Source organism: Ursus arctos, unplaced genomic scaffold (assembly GCF_023065955.2).
Source record: "Ursus arctos isolate Adak ecotype North America unplaced genomic scaffold, UrsArc2.0 scaffold_2, whole genome shotgun sequence".
NCBI lineage: Eukaryota > Metazoa > Chordata > Mammalia > Carnivora > Ursidae > Ursus > Ursus arctos.
The window spans coordinates 90,327,264-90,344,955 of NW_026622874.1; the positions used below are offsets into that span (position 1 = coordinate 90,327,264).

Below are 17,692 nucleotides of genomic sequence, written 5' to 3' on the forward strand. Positions count from 1 at the left end.
AGACCATTTCAAAGAAAGAAATTCTGCATGTCTTGTATATCCTAGAATTTTTTTAAAGCTGTTTCATACACCCCTGAAGTCTCCATTTAAAAAAATATAAATGAAACGGGCACCTGCGTGGCTCAGCCGTTAAGCGTCTGCCTTCGGCTCAGGTCATGATCCCAGGGTCCTGGGATCGAGCCCCACATTGGGCTCCCTGCTCAGCGGGAAGCCTGCTTCTCCCTCTCCCACTCCCCCTGCTTGTGTTCCCTCTTATGCTGTCTCTCTCTCTCTAATAAATAAATAAAATATTATATATATATATATATATATATATATATATATATAAATGAAATTGGATATTCATAATATAGGAAGCGTAACATTTAGGTCTAAGTCCTCATTGAAAACCTCGACTCTTCAGTGAAATGGAAACATGTAAAAGTGATTATATTCCCCCCTGTGGACAGCCGGGTTTTCAAGCCAGACAGTTCCAGGGGCGGTCTGTTTTCAACTTCTGTTTGTTTCATGCAGGATGGCAGAGCTTTTGCGCCTGAGTGGTCCTTGTGTTCCAGTGTTTCTCAGTGTGACCAGTGCCTGTCATCTACATGGGACAACGCATTATTTTTTCCCATGGGGAATTGGGTGATTTTCAACGATTTCAGTGCAGAAGTCATCTTTCAAAGCCCTAACCCCCTAACACTGTGTGTGGACACAGTGTTACAGACACACCCGCTGGGGGTGCTCTCAAGATTTCGGGGGGTTGTAGTCTTGAGCAGCCCCCGCAGCCCCAGCACACAGTATTTACTCCTACTTTGCACTCAAGCGAGCTAATAATTACCGAAGGTAGAACCGTTGAACTTACCATCATCCAGGGACTCATTGGGATGAGATGTGTAGCCTGTATAGATATTCAATGTGTTGTGATTTTTTTCTTAATATGTGTTATGGCAATAGGACCTCAGAAGGGCAATTTTCTATACAATTCTAATTTCACGTGAAATGATATGGGTGGTGGTCGTAAAACATTCTGTACAAGATGGGTTGGTGCCGAGAAGCCTCTTACTTCTGTTTAATTTGGAAAGCTGGAGTATATGACCACAGAAGATGTCCTCAAGATTCAGCGATACTCGCGGTCCAGCAGAACCGTGAACCCTGAAGAACCATTTCATATGGACACTTACCCCATTAAAAAAGAGAAATAACTTAACTGTTTTATTACAGCCACATGACATGCTGTTATAGAAACAATCAGGTCTTCCAAAAATAGGGGACCGATGGGACACTATAGCTCTCTGTAGAGTGGTAGGGGGCTTTTAAATTACGTTTTACAGATTTTTAATAACGTGGGAAATGTTCACCATAGAACGTCACATAGAAAGGACAGGAACATATTACTTCAATAATTGTATTTACTTGCTTAGAAGAAAATGCTGCAATGCTATCTCTGGGCGGTAGGTTGATTTTTAATTGCATATTTATATTCTGTATTCTTTTCCATTTTTCACCATTATGAATAACCCCATGACAAACAACATGGTGCAGGGTTTTCTCTCCAAGTTTCTGATGAAGTTCTTAGGACAGAGTCCAGAAAAGGAATTACTGAATTAAATGAAAATAATATTAAAAAGGAACCTTGTATCTCAATGGTGTTGCCAAATGAAGTATCCAGAAAGGCTCTGCAACGCCTGTTCCCATCAATGGGAACGTGAAGTCTCAGCAAACTCAAGTCTTCTCACTTAAAAATACAATCTTTGCATCCTGGGGATGTGGGAAATGCTATCTCATTATTGCTTTAATTTGCATTTATTTGCACACTCTTGAAGTTGAACATTTTCCACATGTTTAACATTTGTATTTTTCCTTTGTGAATTATCTCTTCACATCCTCTAGCATTTATGCCTTAATGAGTTCCTTTGTATTTGAAGAGTAGTACCCCGTTCCCATATTCATTGCGGACAGTTTTCCTAGTTTATAGCTAAATATTAAATTTAGTTCCTGACATCTTTGACATACAGAGTATGTTGGCAACTCTATGCATCTTTACTTTTCTGCTTTTCTTTTATTGATTTTCAGCTTAGAAAAGTTTTTTTCTTGTTTTACCTATAAATTCTAATTTATGTGTTTTGTGTTTTACAGTAAGATAAGTGAGGAGCAGAATGGGTTTTTCTTTCCAAATGCTCCTCTTCCCAATGCCATTTGACAAGGAAGCCTTTTTTCTACTCAGTTGTTTCTGTATATTATTTGTATTTACCAGGACTTAATTCTGGACAGTGCTGTTTTATCTCCTGTCCATTCTGACATCAGTACTTTTTTTCATTATTATGGTTCTGTAATTCATTTTATTATTAGATATAGCATTACTGCTCTTAATTATTTTTAAAGCTTTTCTTGGCCTGTTCATTCCTCCAGATGACCTTACTAGTCATTGGGAAACTTCCCAAAAAAATTCCATAGGGATTTTTTTTTGAAATTGCATTAAACATCTAAATTAATTTGGGAAATCTTTACAGTAATTTTTCCATCAAGAAGGATAGTACTGTATGCCATTTTCTTTAAAGTCTTTTTTTAAAAAGTTTGTTTTTTATATTTATTTATTTAAGCTATCTCTACCCCCAGCATAGGGCTTGAACCCACGACACCGAGATCAAGAGTTGCAAGCCCTTCCGACTGAGCCCACCAGGTGCCCCCGAAAGGCTTTTTCAGTATCTCACTAAAGTTGTTCAGGTTTCTTCATATGAGTCCTACATATCACTTTCAAATTTATTCCTGGTTATTTTGTCATTTCTGTGTGATTAGAGAGATTTTTCTCTTTGGATAATGGTCATTTGCTCTATTGTGTGTTTAATCACAGCGGGTTAACCACTGCTGGCTTTGTGATTAAAATCGAGAACCCTAGAGTCAGAGGGCCAGCCTTCAGACCCCAGCCGGCTCAGGCCTGGCCACTGCACACAGGGCATCACCTCTCCTGGTTTCTGCTTGCTGATTTGAGTTGTGAAATAGTAAGACCCCTCCCATAAGTGTGCCTTGACAGTTAAGCGAGTTAATTCACGGAATCCCAGGTACTCATCTGTTCTGTTCTTTCTCTGGAATCCCTGTCCTTCTCAGGTGAAGTCACCTGAGCTGCTCCTTGGCGTTCCACACTTACCACCCACTATTCCAGTGTGTCTGTGAATTTGTGTCTTTGGAAGTCAAGCTTTTTAGTCCCTGAGAGCCTTTCTGTCTTCTGATTTCACTCTTTGAGGGCTCAGACTTCCTTCCCTTCTGTTTTCTTTCTCCTCTTAAATTCTTCCTCCTCCCATTGTAGTTCAGGGGAAGCCAAGGGCCCCAAAGGCTGTTGGGTCCCCTCCCTCTTGTCACCACATCTCTGTGAAGTGAGCTGCAATTTCTTTGCCTATAGTTTTCTGCCCTCCTCTACCAAGGGCCTCTTGGGCAGTAGGAAACACACAGGTAGAGGCCCCACCCCCCCACGATTTCCATCTTGTGGCTGAGCAGAGAACAGGTGCCTCTCTTCCACTGAGCCTCTGGGCGGTAGCCCTTCTCCAGGGGGAGCTCCCCCACCAGGAGCAGGGAGATCCCAGCCCACAGAGCAGATTTTCCCCAAGCGTTTGGGAGTCAGTGCGGTCAGGAACCACCCACCAACCTGCTAGAGTGAACAGGTGTGGCCCTTTCTCTAGGGGCCTCACAGGGGAGGCAGGCAGACCCTCTCCACCCTCCCTCCACCTTCCTTCCACCTGCCCTTTGGGCGCCCCCACCTGCCCAAGCCTGTTCCCACAGCGAGGGGACTTGCCAGGAGGTTGGGGGGACAATGGATTAGGAGCCCCTGCTGCTGCCTTCTCCAGAAGTCCCTTGGCTCTTCTGTTCTGTTAAAAGATCTAAATGGTTATTGCTGCCACACAAGAAAACTATTGATTTTCTAAACGTTTGTCTGTATCTCGCCACTGTTACTACACTCCCCAGAACAACAGTTGTGTCTTTTGTTTTTCCTAGACAATCACACTGCCTCCAAATGGTGATCATCTTGTTTTCTCCATTCCTGTGGTCATATTTTTTACTTCTATTTCGTGTCGTATTGTTGGCCGGTACATTGGGAACAATTAGAATAAAAATGATAGCAAGCATCCCCGGCCCTCGCTTAGCTGAATGGGGATTCTTCCTAAGTGTGAGGATGTGTGCTGTTGTCTTAAGATAGATCACTCTTACTTTTTTAAGGAAGTATTTTTCTTTGCCCAATTTAAAAAGTCCCGGATGAATATTGTGTTTTACTTGGATCCATAGAGATCAGCACTTTTAAAAGTTGTATCTATTGATTTGATTTATCATATTAATTGATTTCACTAATAGTAAATTGTACTCAAGTCCTGCAAGAATCTATACCTGGCTATGATAAGCTGTGCTTTTGGTATATTTTAAATTAGATTTTCTAGTTCAGGCTTCAGGATTTTTATACGTATCCGTAAGTGAAGTTTGTCCGTTGTTTTCCTTTTGTGTATTTTGGTATCAGAGTTACATTGACTTTTCCTCTCTGCTTTATCCTGGAACAGTTTATATGACATGAGGAATATTATTTCTCAACAACATGAAAAAACTAATGCAATTATTCCTATTTGAGAAGCTGTTCAAGTATTTTATTAGGATTACTTTATAATTTCTTAAATCTTATTCCATTTCTTTTCAATCTTTACTTAAATCAGTACTGAGAAATTACCCCTTTTTAATAAAAGCACTAGCTTCACAGCTGAAAAACTCCACTGAAAAACCACTAGAACTGATAAATGAATTTAGTAAAGTTGCAGGATTTGAAATCAATATACAGAAATCTGTTGCATTTCTTTTTTTTTTTAAAGATTTTTTTTTTATTTTTATTTTTTTGAGAGAGAAAGAGAGAAGATGCCCATGAGTGAGGGGCAGAGGGAGAGGGACACAAGCAGACTCCCCACTGAGTGAGGAGCCTGACACAAGGCTCCATCCCAGGACACTGAGATCATGACCTCATCCGAAGTCAGATGCTTAATCGACTGAGCCACCCAGGCACCCTGAAATCTGTTGCATTTCTATACACCAATAATGGAGCAGCAGAAAAAGAAATTAAAGAATCCATTCCATTTACAATTGCACCAAAAGCAATAAGATACTTAGGAATAAACCTAACCAAAGAGACGTAAGACCTGTACTCTGAAAACTATAACACCGATGAAAGAAATTGCAGACGACACAAGAAATGGAAAGACATCCCATGCTCATGGATTAGAAGAACAACATTGTTAAAATGTCTATACTACCCAAAGCAATCTACACATTTAAAGCAATCCCTATCAAAACACCAACAGCATTTTTCACAGTTAGAACACACAATCCTACAATTTGTGTGGAACCGCAAAAGACCCTGAATAGCCAAAGCAACCTTGAAAAAGAAAAGCAAATGTGGAGGCATCACAATTCAAGACTCCAAGTTATAGTACAAAACTGTACTGATCAAAACAGTATGGTGCTGGCCTAAGAATAGACACATAGATCAATGGAACAGAATAGAAGACCCAGAAATAAACCCACAACTATGTGGCCAATTAATCTTCCACAGAGCAGGAAAGAATATCCAATGGGAAAAAGACAGTCTCTTCAAAAAATGGTGTTGGGGGAACCCGGGTGGCTCAGTTGCTTAGCCTCCAACGCTTGGTTTTGGCTCACGTCATGATCTCGGGGTTGTGAGATCGAGCCCTGCATCAGACTCTGCTCAGCACGGAGTCTGCTGGAGATTCTCTCCCTCTCCCTCCCCCCTGCTTCTCTCTCAAATAAATAAAATCTTTAAAAAATGCCGTTGGGAAAACTGGACAGCAACATGCAGAAGTATGAAACTGGACCACTTTCTTACACCATACATAAAAATAAATTCAAAATGGATAAAAACCCAAATGTGAGACAGGAAACCATCAAAATCCTAGAAGAGAGCACAGGCAGTAACTGCTTTGACATCAGTCTTAGCAACTTCTTTCTAGATAAGCCTCCTGAGGTAAGGGAAACAAAAGCAAAACTAAACTATTGGGACTTCATCAAAATAAAAAGCTTCTGTGCAGCAAAGGAAACAATCAACAAAAGTAAAAAGCAACCTACAGAATGGGAGAAGATATTTGCAAATGACATATCTGATAAGGGTTAGTATCCAAAATACACAAAGAACTTATATAACTCAACACTCCAAAAATGAATAATCTAATTAAAAATGGGCAAAAAACATGAATAGGCATTTTTCTAAAGAAGACATACAGATGGTCCACAGACATGAAAAGATGCTCAACGTCACTGATGCTCAGGGAAATGCAAATCAAAACTACAATGAGATATCACACCGCACATATCATTCCTCCTCTTCCTTCCCACCTGAACACAAATTTCCAGGATGACGGTGGTGATGTCCACCATATTCACACCCTTGACTTTCTTATTCTGTTATGGTCAATTGATATTTCCCATTTTAATGTAAAGTGTAAACGAAAGCATCTTTTTCAATTTTCATTTCCCTATATTATCTAATATATGTAAAAACTTTGTGCTTGGGGTTCAGCTCCCATGGGAAACTGCCCTTCCAGATGCTGGCTTGCTGGAGGCAGGCACACTGCTCTGGGTTATCTGGGCCTCAGTTCTGCTTTTACCAATGGGGTGAGGATGGGATGGTTCTAGGAGGGGTGCCTGGGTGGCTTAGTCCGTTAAGCATCTGCCTTTGGCTCAGGTCATGATTTTGGGGTCCTGGGATCGAGCCCCACATTGGGCTCCCTGCTCAGCAGGGAGTCTGCTTCTCCCTCTCCTTCTGCTCCCTCCCCCTGCTCAGGCTCTCTCTCAAATCAATCAATCAATCAATCAATCAATCAAGCTTTTTAAAAAAGGAACTAGAAGAGCTTGATGGGTATAAAATTCCATGCATAGAAGCAGTGAATGAAGAGACAGTGCTAGGCCTGTCAAAGTAATGGCCACATCATGGTGCTGCAGAATCAAGCATCTCAGATCTAGGAAGGCCCTACCTGTGTCTCCAGCAGATGCAATATCTATGTTAGGAGCTCTGAATCATGAGAAGCCAGCATCTTTTCTTACTCAAGCTGGAAATGTTGATTTTGGTAAATTTCTGTGGCTTTGGCTCAGTGACTCAAGAACTTCTGAGTGCAGAAAGGGCTAACACAGGCGGGCTACCCTTAGAAAGTCCTGCTTGCAAGGCTAACCCTTGGGTAGTGTCTGGGAAATTGGATCTGGGGAGGGATTCCATCACACTTAGAGTGGATCAAGAGTGGCTCACTGTGCCCAAACTGTTTGTGTATACAATATAGTTTATGCTGAACACCTGCTTTCCTTCTGGGAGTCTTGAATGTTAATACATGACAGGCACAGAGCGCCTACCTGACCAGCCCCCAGTAAAAACCTTCAACACTGGGACTCTAAGGAGCTTTCCCAGTAGACAGGATTTCACACATGTTGCCACTAATCAATGCTGGGAAAGTTGATAAGCATGTCCTGTTGACTTCACTGGGAGAGGATTCTGGAAGCTGGTTCCTGGTTTCCTCCAGACCTCACCCCATGCATCTTTCCTCCCTGATGATTGTGCTTTTATATTCTTTTGCAGTAATAAATCATAGTCAAGAGTAAAGCTATATGCTGTCCTGGGAGTCCTCTTAGCAAGCCACTGAACTTGGGGGTGGGTCTTGAGATCTCCAATATATATCCCCTCTTCCAAGCAGGTTGCTGCTCCTGAGCCCCTTCTATGTAAAAATTCAGATGCTGTTGTCAGGGCCAGGGCATGGGTTTTGTCACCACCACCGCAGGTCCAGTGATGAGCCATACGTGGTCCCTTTCTCAGCAGTCACCCTACATGGCCCTCTGTAGCATTTCATGTCACTGGACACTAACTGCCTGCCCCTTATTGAACGTCTCCCTTGATTTCCAGGTCCCCTCTCTCTCTTTCTTGGTTCTGCTCTCAGACTCTTCCTTTCCAGTTCCCTTCTCCTCCTCCCTCTTACGTAGGGTGTAAGATATCAAAAAGGTACTCTTACCTTTCTATTTTAAGCCCCCAAACACAGGAACAGTACTGTACACGCCAAGTTTTCCAAGAGCCCACTGTGTTAGCCCAGGCTACTAGAACAAAATACCACAGTCCAGGGGGCTTAAAGAACAGAAGCTTATTTCTCTCAGTTCTAGGGTGATTGAGATCAAGGTTCTTGGCAGGATGGGTGTCTGGTGGGAACCCTGTCATTGTCATGTAGACAGCTGGTTGCCTTCCTGCTGTGTCTTCTCATGGCCTTTCCCCTGAGCATGCTCTCCTGGTGCCTCTTCCTTTTCTTGTAAGGATACCAGTCCCATTGGATCAGGGCCCACCTTTATGACTGCATTTAACCTTAGTGACCTCCTTAAAGGCCCTTTCTCCGAATATAGTCCTAATGCGGGTTAGAGCCTGCAACATACAAGTTTTGGAGGGGACACATTTCAGTCCTTAACACTTTAAAAGAAGTTGAGTTTGATGTATTAAGCAAAAGAATTGCATTGGAGAGAGTTGATGGTGGGCTCTGAGCTTTTACTAACCTTCCTGGAGTGGGGAGGAGGTATTTCTCATTCAGTTTGAGCAAAAGATGTTTCCAGAGAGCCATTTATAGAGATTGACCTGTGTTTGCTGGAGTTTGGAGAATATAGGGGCTGGTGTTTGTGCCACATAATGAAACTCCTACAGGCCTGGGCTGAAGCTGGAGCTGCTGTCTGATTTGGGTAGCCAAGCAGAGATAGCTGGACTGCGTTGGAAAGAGTGCCTAACCCAGGGGCAAAGGAGCAGTCAGTGTGGAGTTGCCTTGAGGACCAATGAGGGCTGATAGCATCCCAGTGGAGAGAGAGACCACCAGAAAGCCAGGGGTCTTTATTTATTATATTTATTATTATCTCACCTCATTGTGAGCATGTCGGCTGGTTGGTCCTAATGCCTGTTGTGTAATCCTGGCCCTCCCACAGCTTCCTGCCCTAGTTCAAGGGCATTCATTTGACTTACACGGCAGTGGGAAGCAACAAGACATGGTCCTTAGCAGGTTGGCTTCCTGCACGTCTTGCTAAGTGGATCATGATATTTGGAAGCTTGAGGAGGGAGGAAGAGGCCAGGTAGGAGTGAATGCCACCCTCCCATGCTGCACTTGCTTGCCCGAGATTCATAAAACAAATTAACCAAATGTTTTGTATTCTGAGTCTGCTACAATCCTTGAAACGTGGCAGGTCTGGGAAGCTGCCCACCTTTGTCTCTGGGGGCATGAGAATCCAGAATGGCAGTCTGATGTCACCGTGCCAGGCCTTGTTTATTAGAGCAATTCTTTTTAGTGGAAGGGGTTTCGGATGCCTGGAGGATTGTATGTGAGAGGCCTGGGTCCTCTGGGAATTGACCACCCAAGGAGAATCACTGAGACCCCGAGACTGCAGGCAGAATGGCAATTTGGGGACGAAATGGCTTTTAGGCCATGGTCATCTGTATTCAAGCCCCTGGAGGCCATCTCACCCAATTTCCCACTAAATTCCTTCCTAAGTGGCCGGATAGGAAGACATATTGCGCTCTCAAAGTTTGTAGACAGATAACGAGCCTGTGCTGGGGCTTATGTTAGCGTCTCTGATGCACAGGGAGGGGAGCTGGGACAACGTGGAGGCTAGTGTCGAGGTCCCAAGCGGAGTCTCTTGGCTGGCACATACTAGCTGTGTGGCCACAACCTAGTTACTTTTAACCCCTTCCCGCCTACGTTTTCTCGTGGGTAAAGTGTAGAAGAGGAGAAGCTGTTCATAATGCTGGGGTAGAATGAGACAAATGATAAGCCCCTGAGCTCAGAGTCTGACACACAGCACATGTTCAATAAATCCTTCTGATGACTTAGTATGACTCTTCTAAGTGATGAAGAAAGACCTCTAATGGGTGACCTGAGGCCCAACAGGTAGACCAGAGGGAGCAATTTCAATTTCACTTTGCCCCTATATCCCAGGCAGCCGTAGCACCCCAGCCAGGCGATACCGGGGTCAGGGGAAAGAGTGTTCCAGACAGAGCCCAGCCATGACCCTGCTTCCCCCGAGGAGGTGCAAGTGTCTGCCCACAGATAGTCAAAGTGCACACACAGCAATCCACTCCCAGCTTGGAATGCCAGCTCTGCTCCCTGTGTGTTTCTGCAAGCTACGGAACCTCTCTGTGCCTCAGTTTTCCCATCTGTAACATGGGCTGCTGGAAGGCTTCCGTGAACTAGTGTATGGGTGTTCCTGTAAGGAATGCCGGCCATATTGTGCGCACTCAGTCAAAGCTAGATATGTGGATCGGCATCAGACTTTTCAGAACTTGCTTCTGCCTGGGAATGGTTTTCTTATAAGGGACTTAATGAAAAATCTCCCTCTGAGATTCTATTCGTCTCATTTCTCCCAGGGTAGATGGAGCAAGGGGGTGGAGACATGGGGGCCCCACTTCCGGGAGCAGCGTCGGTAGCTTATGGGGTGTTCCCAGTTCTGTTTGTCCGTTAAACTGGGATCTGCTGAAGAGAGCTGTTTTCTAGTCTAAATCTGAATAGAACCTTGTCCTACTGGTTGGCCTGGGGTTGAGCTATGCATTAGGACGCGGAGTCTCCATTTACAGCAGGTCTGCAGAAAATGTTCTGTGTACACGCATATTCAGGAGCCAGAGCTGAGAAAATGCCAAGAGAGGTGTGGGGGCCCCACCTAACTATTTCTGCAACTGTGGGTCTGCTGGAATCGATCTCCCTTTGCTCCATAACACTTAAAAAAAAAAAAAGCAGGGGGGGATCGTATTTTGATCACAAAAAAATCTGGGGTTCCAAATGTCCGCTATTAAATAGCAAGAAGCAAATTCTCCCATGACCTGGACCTTTCTTCAAAGTCACAGAAAGTCTGTGCTGAGACACCTGTGCTCTGCACTGACTGCAGTTGGCACTGCCCATAGGGCCCTGAGCACCCCGTTCCCAGAACTTTCTATCTGGCCAAGGATTTGAGTAGTGAATGGCCTGTGCCCCTCACGGGGGCCATCATTTCTGCTTCTCAGCTTTGGCTTTGGTGTTCTCAGCCAAGGGCACCATCTGTGAACACTCCCTGATGACTTTGACAGCAGCCCCATTTGGACCCTTGAAATATACCAGTTCTACACCGCTTTGCTCCCAGAACCCTGGGGGGGAGGGGTTTTCGGAGAGGTGGGTGGTCTCTCTCCTCCTACCTGGAAGGTAGACTGTTCAAAGACAGCCCTGTTCTCCTGGCTTTGAGAATCAGGGGTTCTGCTACATCCTATGGACCACCCCCATTAGACTCCTGAGAGTCTGCCAAGAATGTTGGACAATTTTCAGTGATGCTACCAGCTCTTCATTGTTTGGGGTCATGCCAAGAAGAAAAGCACAGTGATGTTTATTTCATTGGGTGCAGTAGAAACTGAGCGAAAGCAGTACTTGCTACACTATAGCCAGGAGCTTGAGTGACCCAGTTTGGTCTCATTAGGGCTTCTTGAAAAGTGATCCATGCCCTTGAGCTTCGTAGCCTTTGTGAACTGTTAGATGTTGCCATGGAGGACAGACATGTGGGGTGATGCCCACTGCTTATAGGACAACATTCCAGAGGGACGGCTGGAGATGGGGAGCTACAGTACTTGGGGCTTTTTCTTGTCCACTGTTTCTGGACCTCCCTCCTCCTCCCCCTCCTCTTCCTCCTCCTCTTCTTCCTCTTCCCCCCTCTCCTCCATCACCTTCTTCTTTTTCAGAGCCACCCACTACCAGGAGCCTTTTAAGACACTGGTTTCCCTAGTTGCCTTACCCTATGAAATTTTAATAGCACAGAAATATTGTACATTTGTTTATGTACCGTGGCCCGAGGAGAACCACAGACCGTTGTAATATCTAAGATTGTTTGTCTCCCAGGAACCCATTTTCACCTCATTGAGGGTGATACTATTTCTATAGAGAATGCATATTCTAGTCTGAGATGTTTTGGCCACCTAGCCGCAGATGAGCGAGGGTGATTTGGGGTGAGTCGAGGGTCAGTGCAGGTGTTTAACAAGCGTGCATCTGTCTGAGACTTGGAGCCACGTGGAGCTGGCTCAGTGCGAATGCCAGGAAGCCTGGGCCCTTCTCCCTTTCCTACAGCTTCCAATTTCCCACTTTCACGAATACTGGATGACTATTGTGGGGCAAATGTATTGGTCTGCATTTAAGATAGTTTCCTTACCTTGTATTTTTCTTAAAAAAGCGAAGTTATTAGGTCAAAAGAAATCAGCGTATTAAAGAATCTTCAGTACTGTCAGTCAGTATCCGGGATGAGTGTACCCGGAAGGCATACGAGAGCCTATCTCTTCTCTGTATCTCTACCATCATTGAGCAGTATTCTTTCTGGAAGTATTTGCTAATTTGAGATGCAAGATGGTGCCTCACTGTTGCTTGATTAGCCTTCTCATGATGACCAGTGAGGGTGGAATTTAATTAATTAATTAATTATTTATTTTTGAGGGTGGAATTTTAGATGCCTCTATCCTGTTGAATGGTGAGGGGCAACCCAGTGTCCTCCAGTAGCCCAGTGACTGCCCCACCCATTTGGTGCTAAATCTTTCCTTTCCCACTGACTTGTCACTCCTCCCTTACCCCCTTGGGTTGTCTTTTTTTTTTTTTTTTTTTTTTAATCTACACTGCAATGTGTTTCTGGACTTCTTTTTCTGAATTATTGGCATCTTGATGATGACATCTGCTCAGCTTTTTGAAATAGGTTTTGAACGAGGGCTCTTTGAAGGCGGTTGCGCTCTGGGAGTGGATTGATGTGTGTGTACTTTGGACTTGTGTGCAGACACCTGGGCCGTCCGCACCAGCTGGGCTAACATGTGGTGAGCTCTTGGTGGAGACGCCCTCTGGGTGCAGAATGCCACGCTGATGAGTCACTGAGGCTCGGACAGTACCCTGAAGGTCTGTTTTTTGTCTGAGTTGTCTCAAGTTCACCTTTTGGTCAGTGTCAGATCTAGCATGAAAGATGCGGAACTGAGCAAAGAAAAAACAAGAGAGAGGTATCATTCATTCATTCTGCAAGTCATACTGAGTGCCCGCCATTGTATGGAATATATACAAGGACGTTTCAGCCTGGGTCCCGGACCTTGCAGAGCTCACAGGGCAGGTGGGAAATAGTCATGCAGATCAGCGACCTGAGATACAGGCTGATAAGTTCTATGATAGATGTACGTGAGGGTAGATGGAGAGACAACTCTGTCTAGTGAAGTGAAGGTCAGAAAGAAAAACAAAAGGGGAACATGATATATAAGTTCCATCTCAGAGAACGAGATGATGTTCCTCAGGCAGTGAAGTCAGGGAAGGCATCCTGGATGCAGGGAACAGCATGTACAGAGGCATGACGTTCAGAAAAAGCATGGCATTTTGTGCAGCGGTGGGGAGCAAAAGGCAGCGAAAGGGATAGTGGGACTTGAATGCCATCCTGAAGTGGTTTCCTTATTTTTGGTCAAAGATGCCATTACGTATATAAAGCATCATCAGTTATGCTTTTGGGGGGGGTAAACCACTGTATGGGAGACAGTGTGGAGGTGAGAGTGTGAGAGTAGACAGCCACTCTGCTAGTAATGTGGTCATCATAAATGGGTACAGTAATTCTTGAGAACATTTTCCCACCACAGTCTTTGGAAAGGGAGTAGTGATTGAATGAACAAGGAAGATAGATGAGGCACAGGTGTGGAAGAGGTGAAAGACTTGATGTCTCAATTTATGTGTGAGTGAAAGGATGAAGGAAGGGATGGGGATGAAGCTGTAATTTCCGTCATGTGGACAGTAGACAATTTGAGGTCCAGAAGATACAGCAGGTGTGAGGGTGGCTCTTTAAGTGGGGGGGGGGTGCTGGTTGGGCCTCTAGATATGGAAATCCTGGCAAATAATTAGGAATATGTGGTATTGGATGTACAAATATTGCCAGTTTCTTGTGTTCACCTTGGTATTTTAAGAATGTTGGACAATTTTCAGTGATGCCACCAGCTCTTCATTGATTGAGGTCATGCCAAGAAGAAAAAGCATGGTGATGTTTATTTCATTGGGTGCAGTAGGTCAATTTCAATAACATTTCAACTCACGTTTATATTTGCTCCTTCCAGGAGATGGCCAGGTGGACTTTGATGAATTCATGACAATTCTTGGCCCCAAACTGGTGTCTTCAGAAGGTCGCGATGGTTTTCTTGGAAACACAATAGATAGCATATTCTGGCAGGTGAGTACGAATTTTTTTAAAGATTAAATTTGACAGTAGACATGTGCCTGGAACTAACATTTGACTCCGAATTCTTGAGCTTGTGTTCAGCATGTGAAGATCTCTTCTGGGCTAGAGTGACATACGTTCCTTGAACCTGATGTCTAAGTAGAGGTCCATATTAGATCCTCTGATCAAAGGATCAAAACCGTACTCATTTAAGGTTTGGATGAAGAAACTATCGCCCTAATTTTTCTCTGTACCAGAAACAGTTTTACATTTTGGGGAAATGATGTTCCTTCACTTCTGATTGACAAAAGCAAGAATTCGTGTTCGATGCTTCTCAACCTGCTCCTATTTCTGTCTCGTAAAATCTCTTAGGACACTTCAAATATCTATGTTCAAATGATTAAGGTTCTGTGAATCATTTTTATATTAGTTCTTTAGTCTTAATAAGTGACTATCAGTTCATGATGATGAAATTTGGGAAATGGGTTAGCAACCACTCTTTTTAAAATTTGAGTGAAATAATTTGCCAAGTTAAACTGAATTGTTGGTTATACGTGTAAAACACCACTCCCATACAGTGTGGTTTCTTTAATTTCTTGATGTGTTTTTTTTTTCTTAACCAAAGATAATTCTCTAATCTAGGTAAACATTGCAGTTGACATGTATCTCTAGTCTTACCCTGCTACCCATCTTGCATGTAACTAATAAGCACGCGGTAAGAATGCGTTATGTGCCCTGTAGTCTGTCACTGTGGGTTTCACAAAAGACATTGAAGGCATAGTCCTGGCTATTTAAGAATTTGGTTGGGGAAACACTCTTAAGAGAGAAAAACACAGAAGAGATTTTTGGTATGATAGTTACTAAACTAATCATTTGTTAGCATCCTCAGCTCCTCACCCGTTGTACACAATAGATCCTCAATAACTATTTTTTGGATAGAATGAATAGCAGTTCCAGAAAGGAGACAGATGTGATCTTGAGGGGTCAGATAAGACTTGGGGAAATGGGGGCACTTGCTTCAAACTTTGAAATATGGCAGGAAGTGACAAAGGAATGTTCCAGGCTTGTCATGATGGGTTTGAATAGAGTGGAGGCAGTGAGCACAGGTTAGTCATTGACCATGATGAAGGTATAGTTTGAAGGGAAAGACCTCAGGCCTCACTGGCAGAATGGTTTTAGGACCTGAGCAAAGAGAAGACTTGAGATGATCCCAAGGTCCCCGGATGACAAAGATAAGGTCATGGAGAAAAGAAATCTTTGTATGGCATTGAATTCTAAGTTAGGCATGTTGAGTGTAAGGTGAGGGTCAGACAACTAAGAGAGGGAGGCAAGTCCTTGCCCAGCTGTACACAGGGGTGGATCACAGATGAGAGGCCAGGCTGGAAATCCAGATTTAGTATCCATCAGAGCTGGTGGGTGAAATCATAGGCAAGGATGAGCTCATCAAGAGAAGTCGCATAAATGAAGGTGAGCGGAGAGGCAGGACCTGGTTCTGGAGGGCATCCAGGGGGCAGGGGAGAGAGAGACACCAGATTGTGTCCCCAAACTGCCTCCCGAAGCCCTGACTCTCCCCAGAGAAGGACCTCCGTGGTTCTACCTGCCATATGACAAGAATATGTCATGGCTTATGTAACCTTTCAGGTGTGATTCAACACTTGGAAGGACAGACAGGTAGAGGCCCTTGGCAGTAATAAAAAATGAATACATAGTTAAGAAGATGGGGGAACGTTGTTTCTCACCAGGCCGTGTTTCAGCCCATACAGATCCACTCTGAATGAACATTCCAGAGTTCTTTCTCTGCCTGATTTCTTTCTTCTCTGCTGTGCTTTATTCCCCACTCTGAGTGCTCTCTCTACCCTTTGCCTCTGCCTTCATGGCCCCCTGGAGCCTGGAAGAATGCTACATGCCTGCTAGGCTCTGAACATTCTTCCTGACCCCCATCCTGGAGGGCAGGGAGCTCCAGGTATTTAATCTACACCTGAAAGAGAAGCTTCATGAACCTTCCAGGTTCTTCATAGTTGAACACCTACACAGCAAGGAAATATTTCTCTATCTTGACTGCCTCTAGCATAATTTGGAATGCTATTATGCTCACAAATTCTCTGTTTTTGCCTTATTAAAGACCCTCTTCCTCACCCGGGGAGACAAACAGGATGGGAAAAGCAAATAAAAGAGGAAAATTCCATTCTGAAATATTTAAATGAATGCAGAAATGCATGGACGCTGTGGGAGTGGCTTTCCTCTCCTGCGGGTCCTCATACAGCTCAGAATTTTATGACTAGCAAAGGAGAACAGAGACATCTATCAATTCTCAGTAGTCAGCTGTACCCTCCCACACTGCCCCCCTCCATCTGTCTGTTCAGAGACAGCGTGAATAAATGGTACTTAAACCATCCAGGGCATCCGGTCCTTCCTGGAAGAAAGTGCATCTTCCCAGGGCTTGAGTGATTTTTCAGGTCTAAGAGAAAGCTCTGTGTGTGTGTGAATGTTTGTATATGCATGTGTACGTGCGTGTGTTTACTTTGCTACAGTGGTTGAAGATGATATAGAAGAAGAGAACCATGAGAGACTATGGACTCTGGGAAACAAACTGAGGGCTTCAGAGGGGAGGGGGTGGGGGAATGAGATAGGCCGGTGATGGGTATTAAGGAGGGCACATATTGCATGGTGCACTGGGTGTTATACGCAAATAATGAATCGTGGAACATTGCATCAAAAACTGGGGATGTACTGTATGGTGACTAATATAACAAAATAAAAATTATTAAAAAAAAAAAGAAAAAGAAGAAGAAGAGTAGCGGAATGGTGGCTTTCTGCCTCTGAATATCCAGGCGGGGGATTTGATATCAGGAGGTACTGATACTCTAGCAAGGAGAAGATTGTTTGCTTAAGACCCTCGAGCAAGGCTTCCCACTAGGGACAAAGTCCATTTCTTGTAGATACAGGTAGGATAGTATTCTTGGCAGGGCGCGTGAGTGATCTCTTTGCTGCAAAATGTATTACACCATAGGTTGTGATATAAAACAACAGTAAATATGTACAATATCCTGGTTTCTGGGGGTCAGGAATCTGAAAATAGCTAGCTGAGTGGTCCCGGCTCAGGGTCATGGGGTGGCAGTCAAGATGCTGGCTGGGGCTGTGATCATTTGAAGGCTCGACTGGGGCTGGAGGAAGTGCTTCAAGGTGGCTCACCCATGTGGCTGCCAAGGTGATGTGGGCTGTTGGCAGGAGACCTCAGGACCTTGCCACATGGACCCCTTCATAGTGCTGCCCGAGTATCTTCATGACATGGCAGCTGGCTTCCTTCAAAACAAATGATGCAGGAGAACACAAGGTAGAAGCTATGGTGTTGTCTATGGCCTCCTCTTGGGAGTCAAACTCCATCATTTCTGGAATATCCTCTTGGGTACACAGCCCACCCCTATTCAGTGAGGGAAAGGAACACCTCCTGGCGAATAGCCAGAGGCAGCGGTCATCAGGGGCCATCTTGGAGACT

General features: G+C 44.2%; 1 protein-coding gene across 1 annotated transcript in view; it reads left to right on the forward strand.

Moving 5' to 3' along the window:
* Window positions 1-17,692, forward strand: part of CALN1 (calneuron 1) — a 404,458-nt gene that overhangs the window by 210,482 nt on the left and 176,284 nt on the right. Inside the window, exon 4 of the mRNA XM_048224589.2 lies at window positions 14,096-14,208. Within this exon, the coding sequence (XP_048080546.1) occupies window positions 14,096-14,208 (113 nt within the window). The remainder of the gene's footprint in view (window positions 1-14,095; window positions 14,209-17,692) is intronic.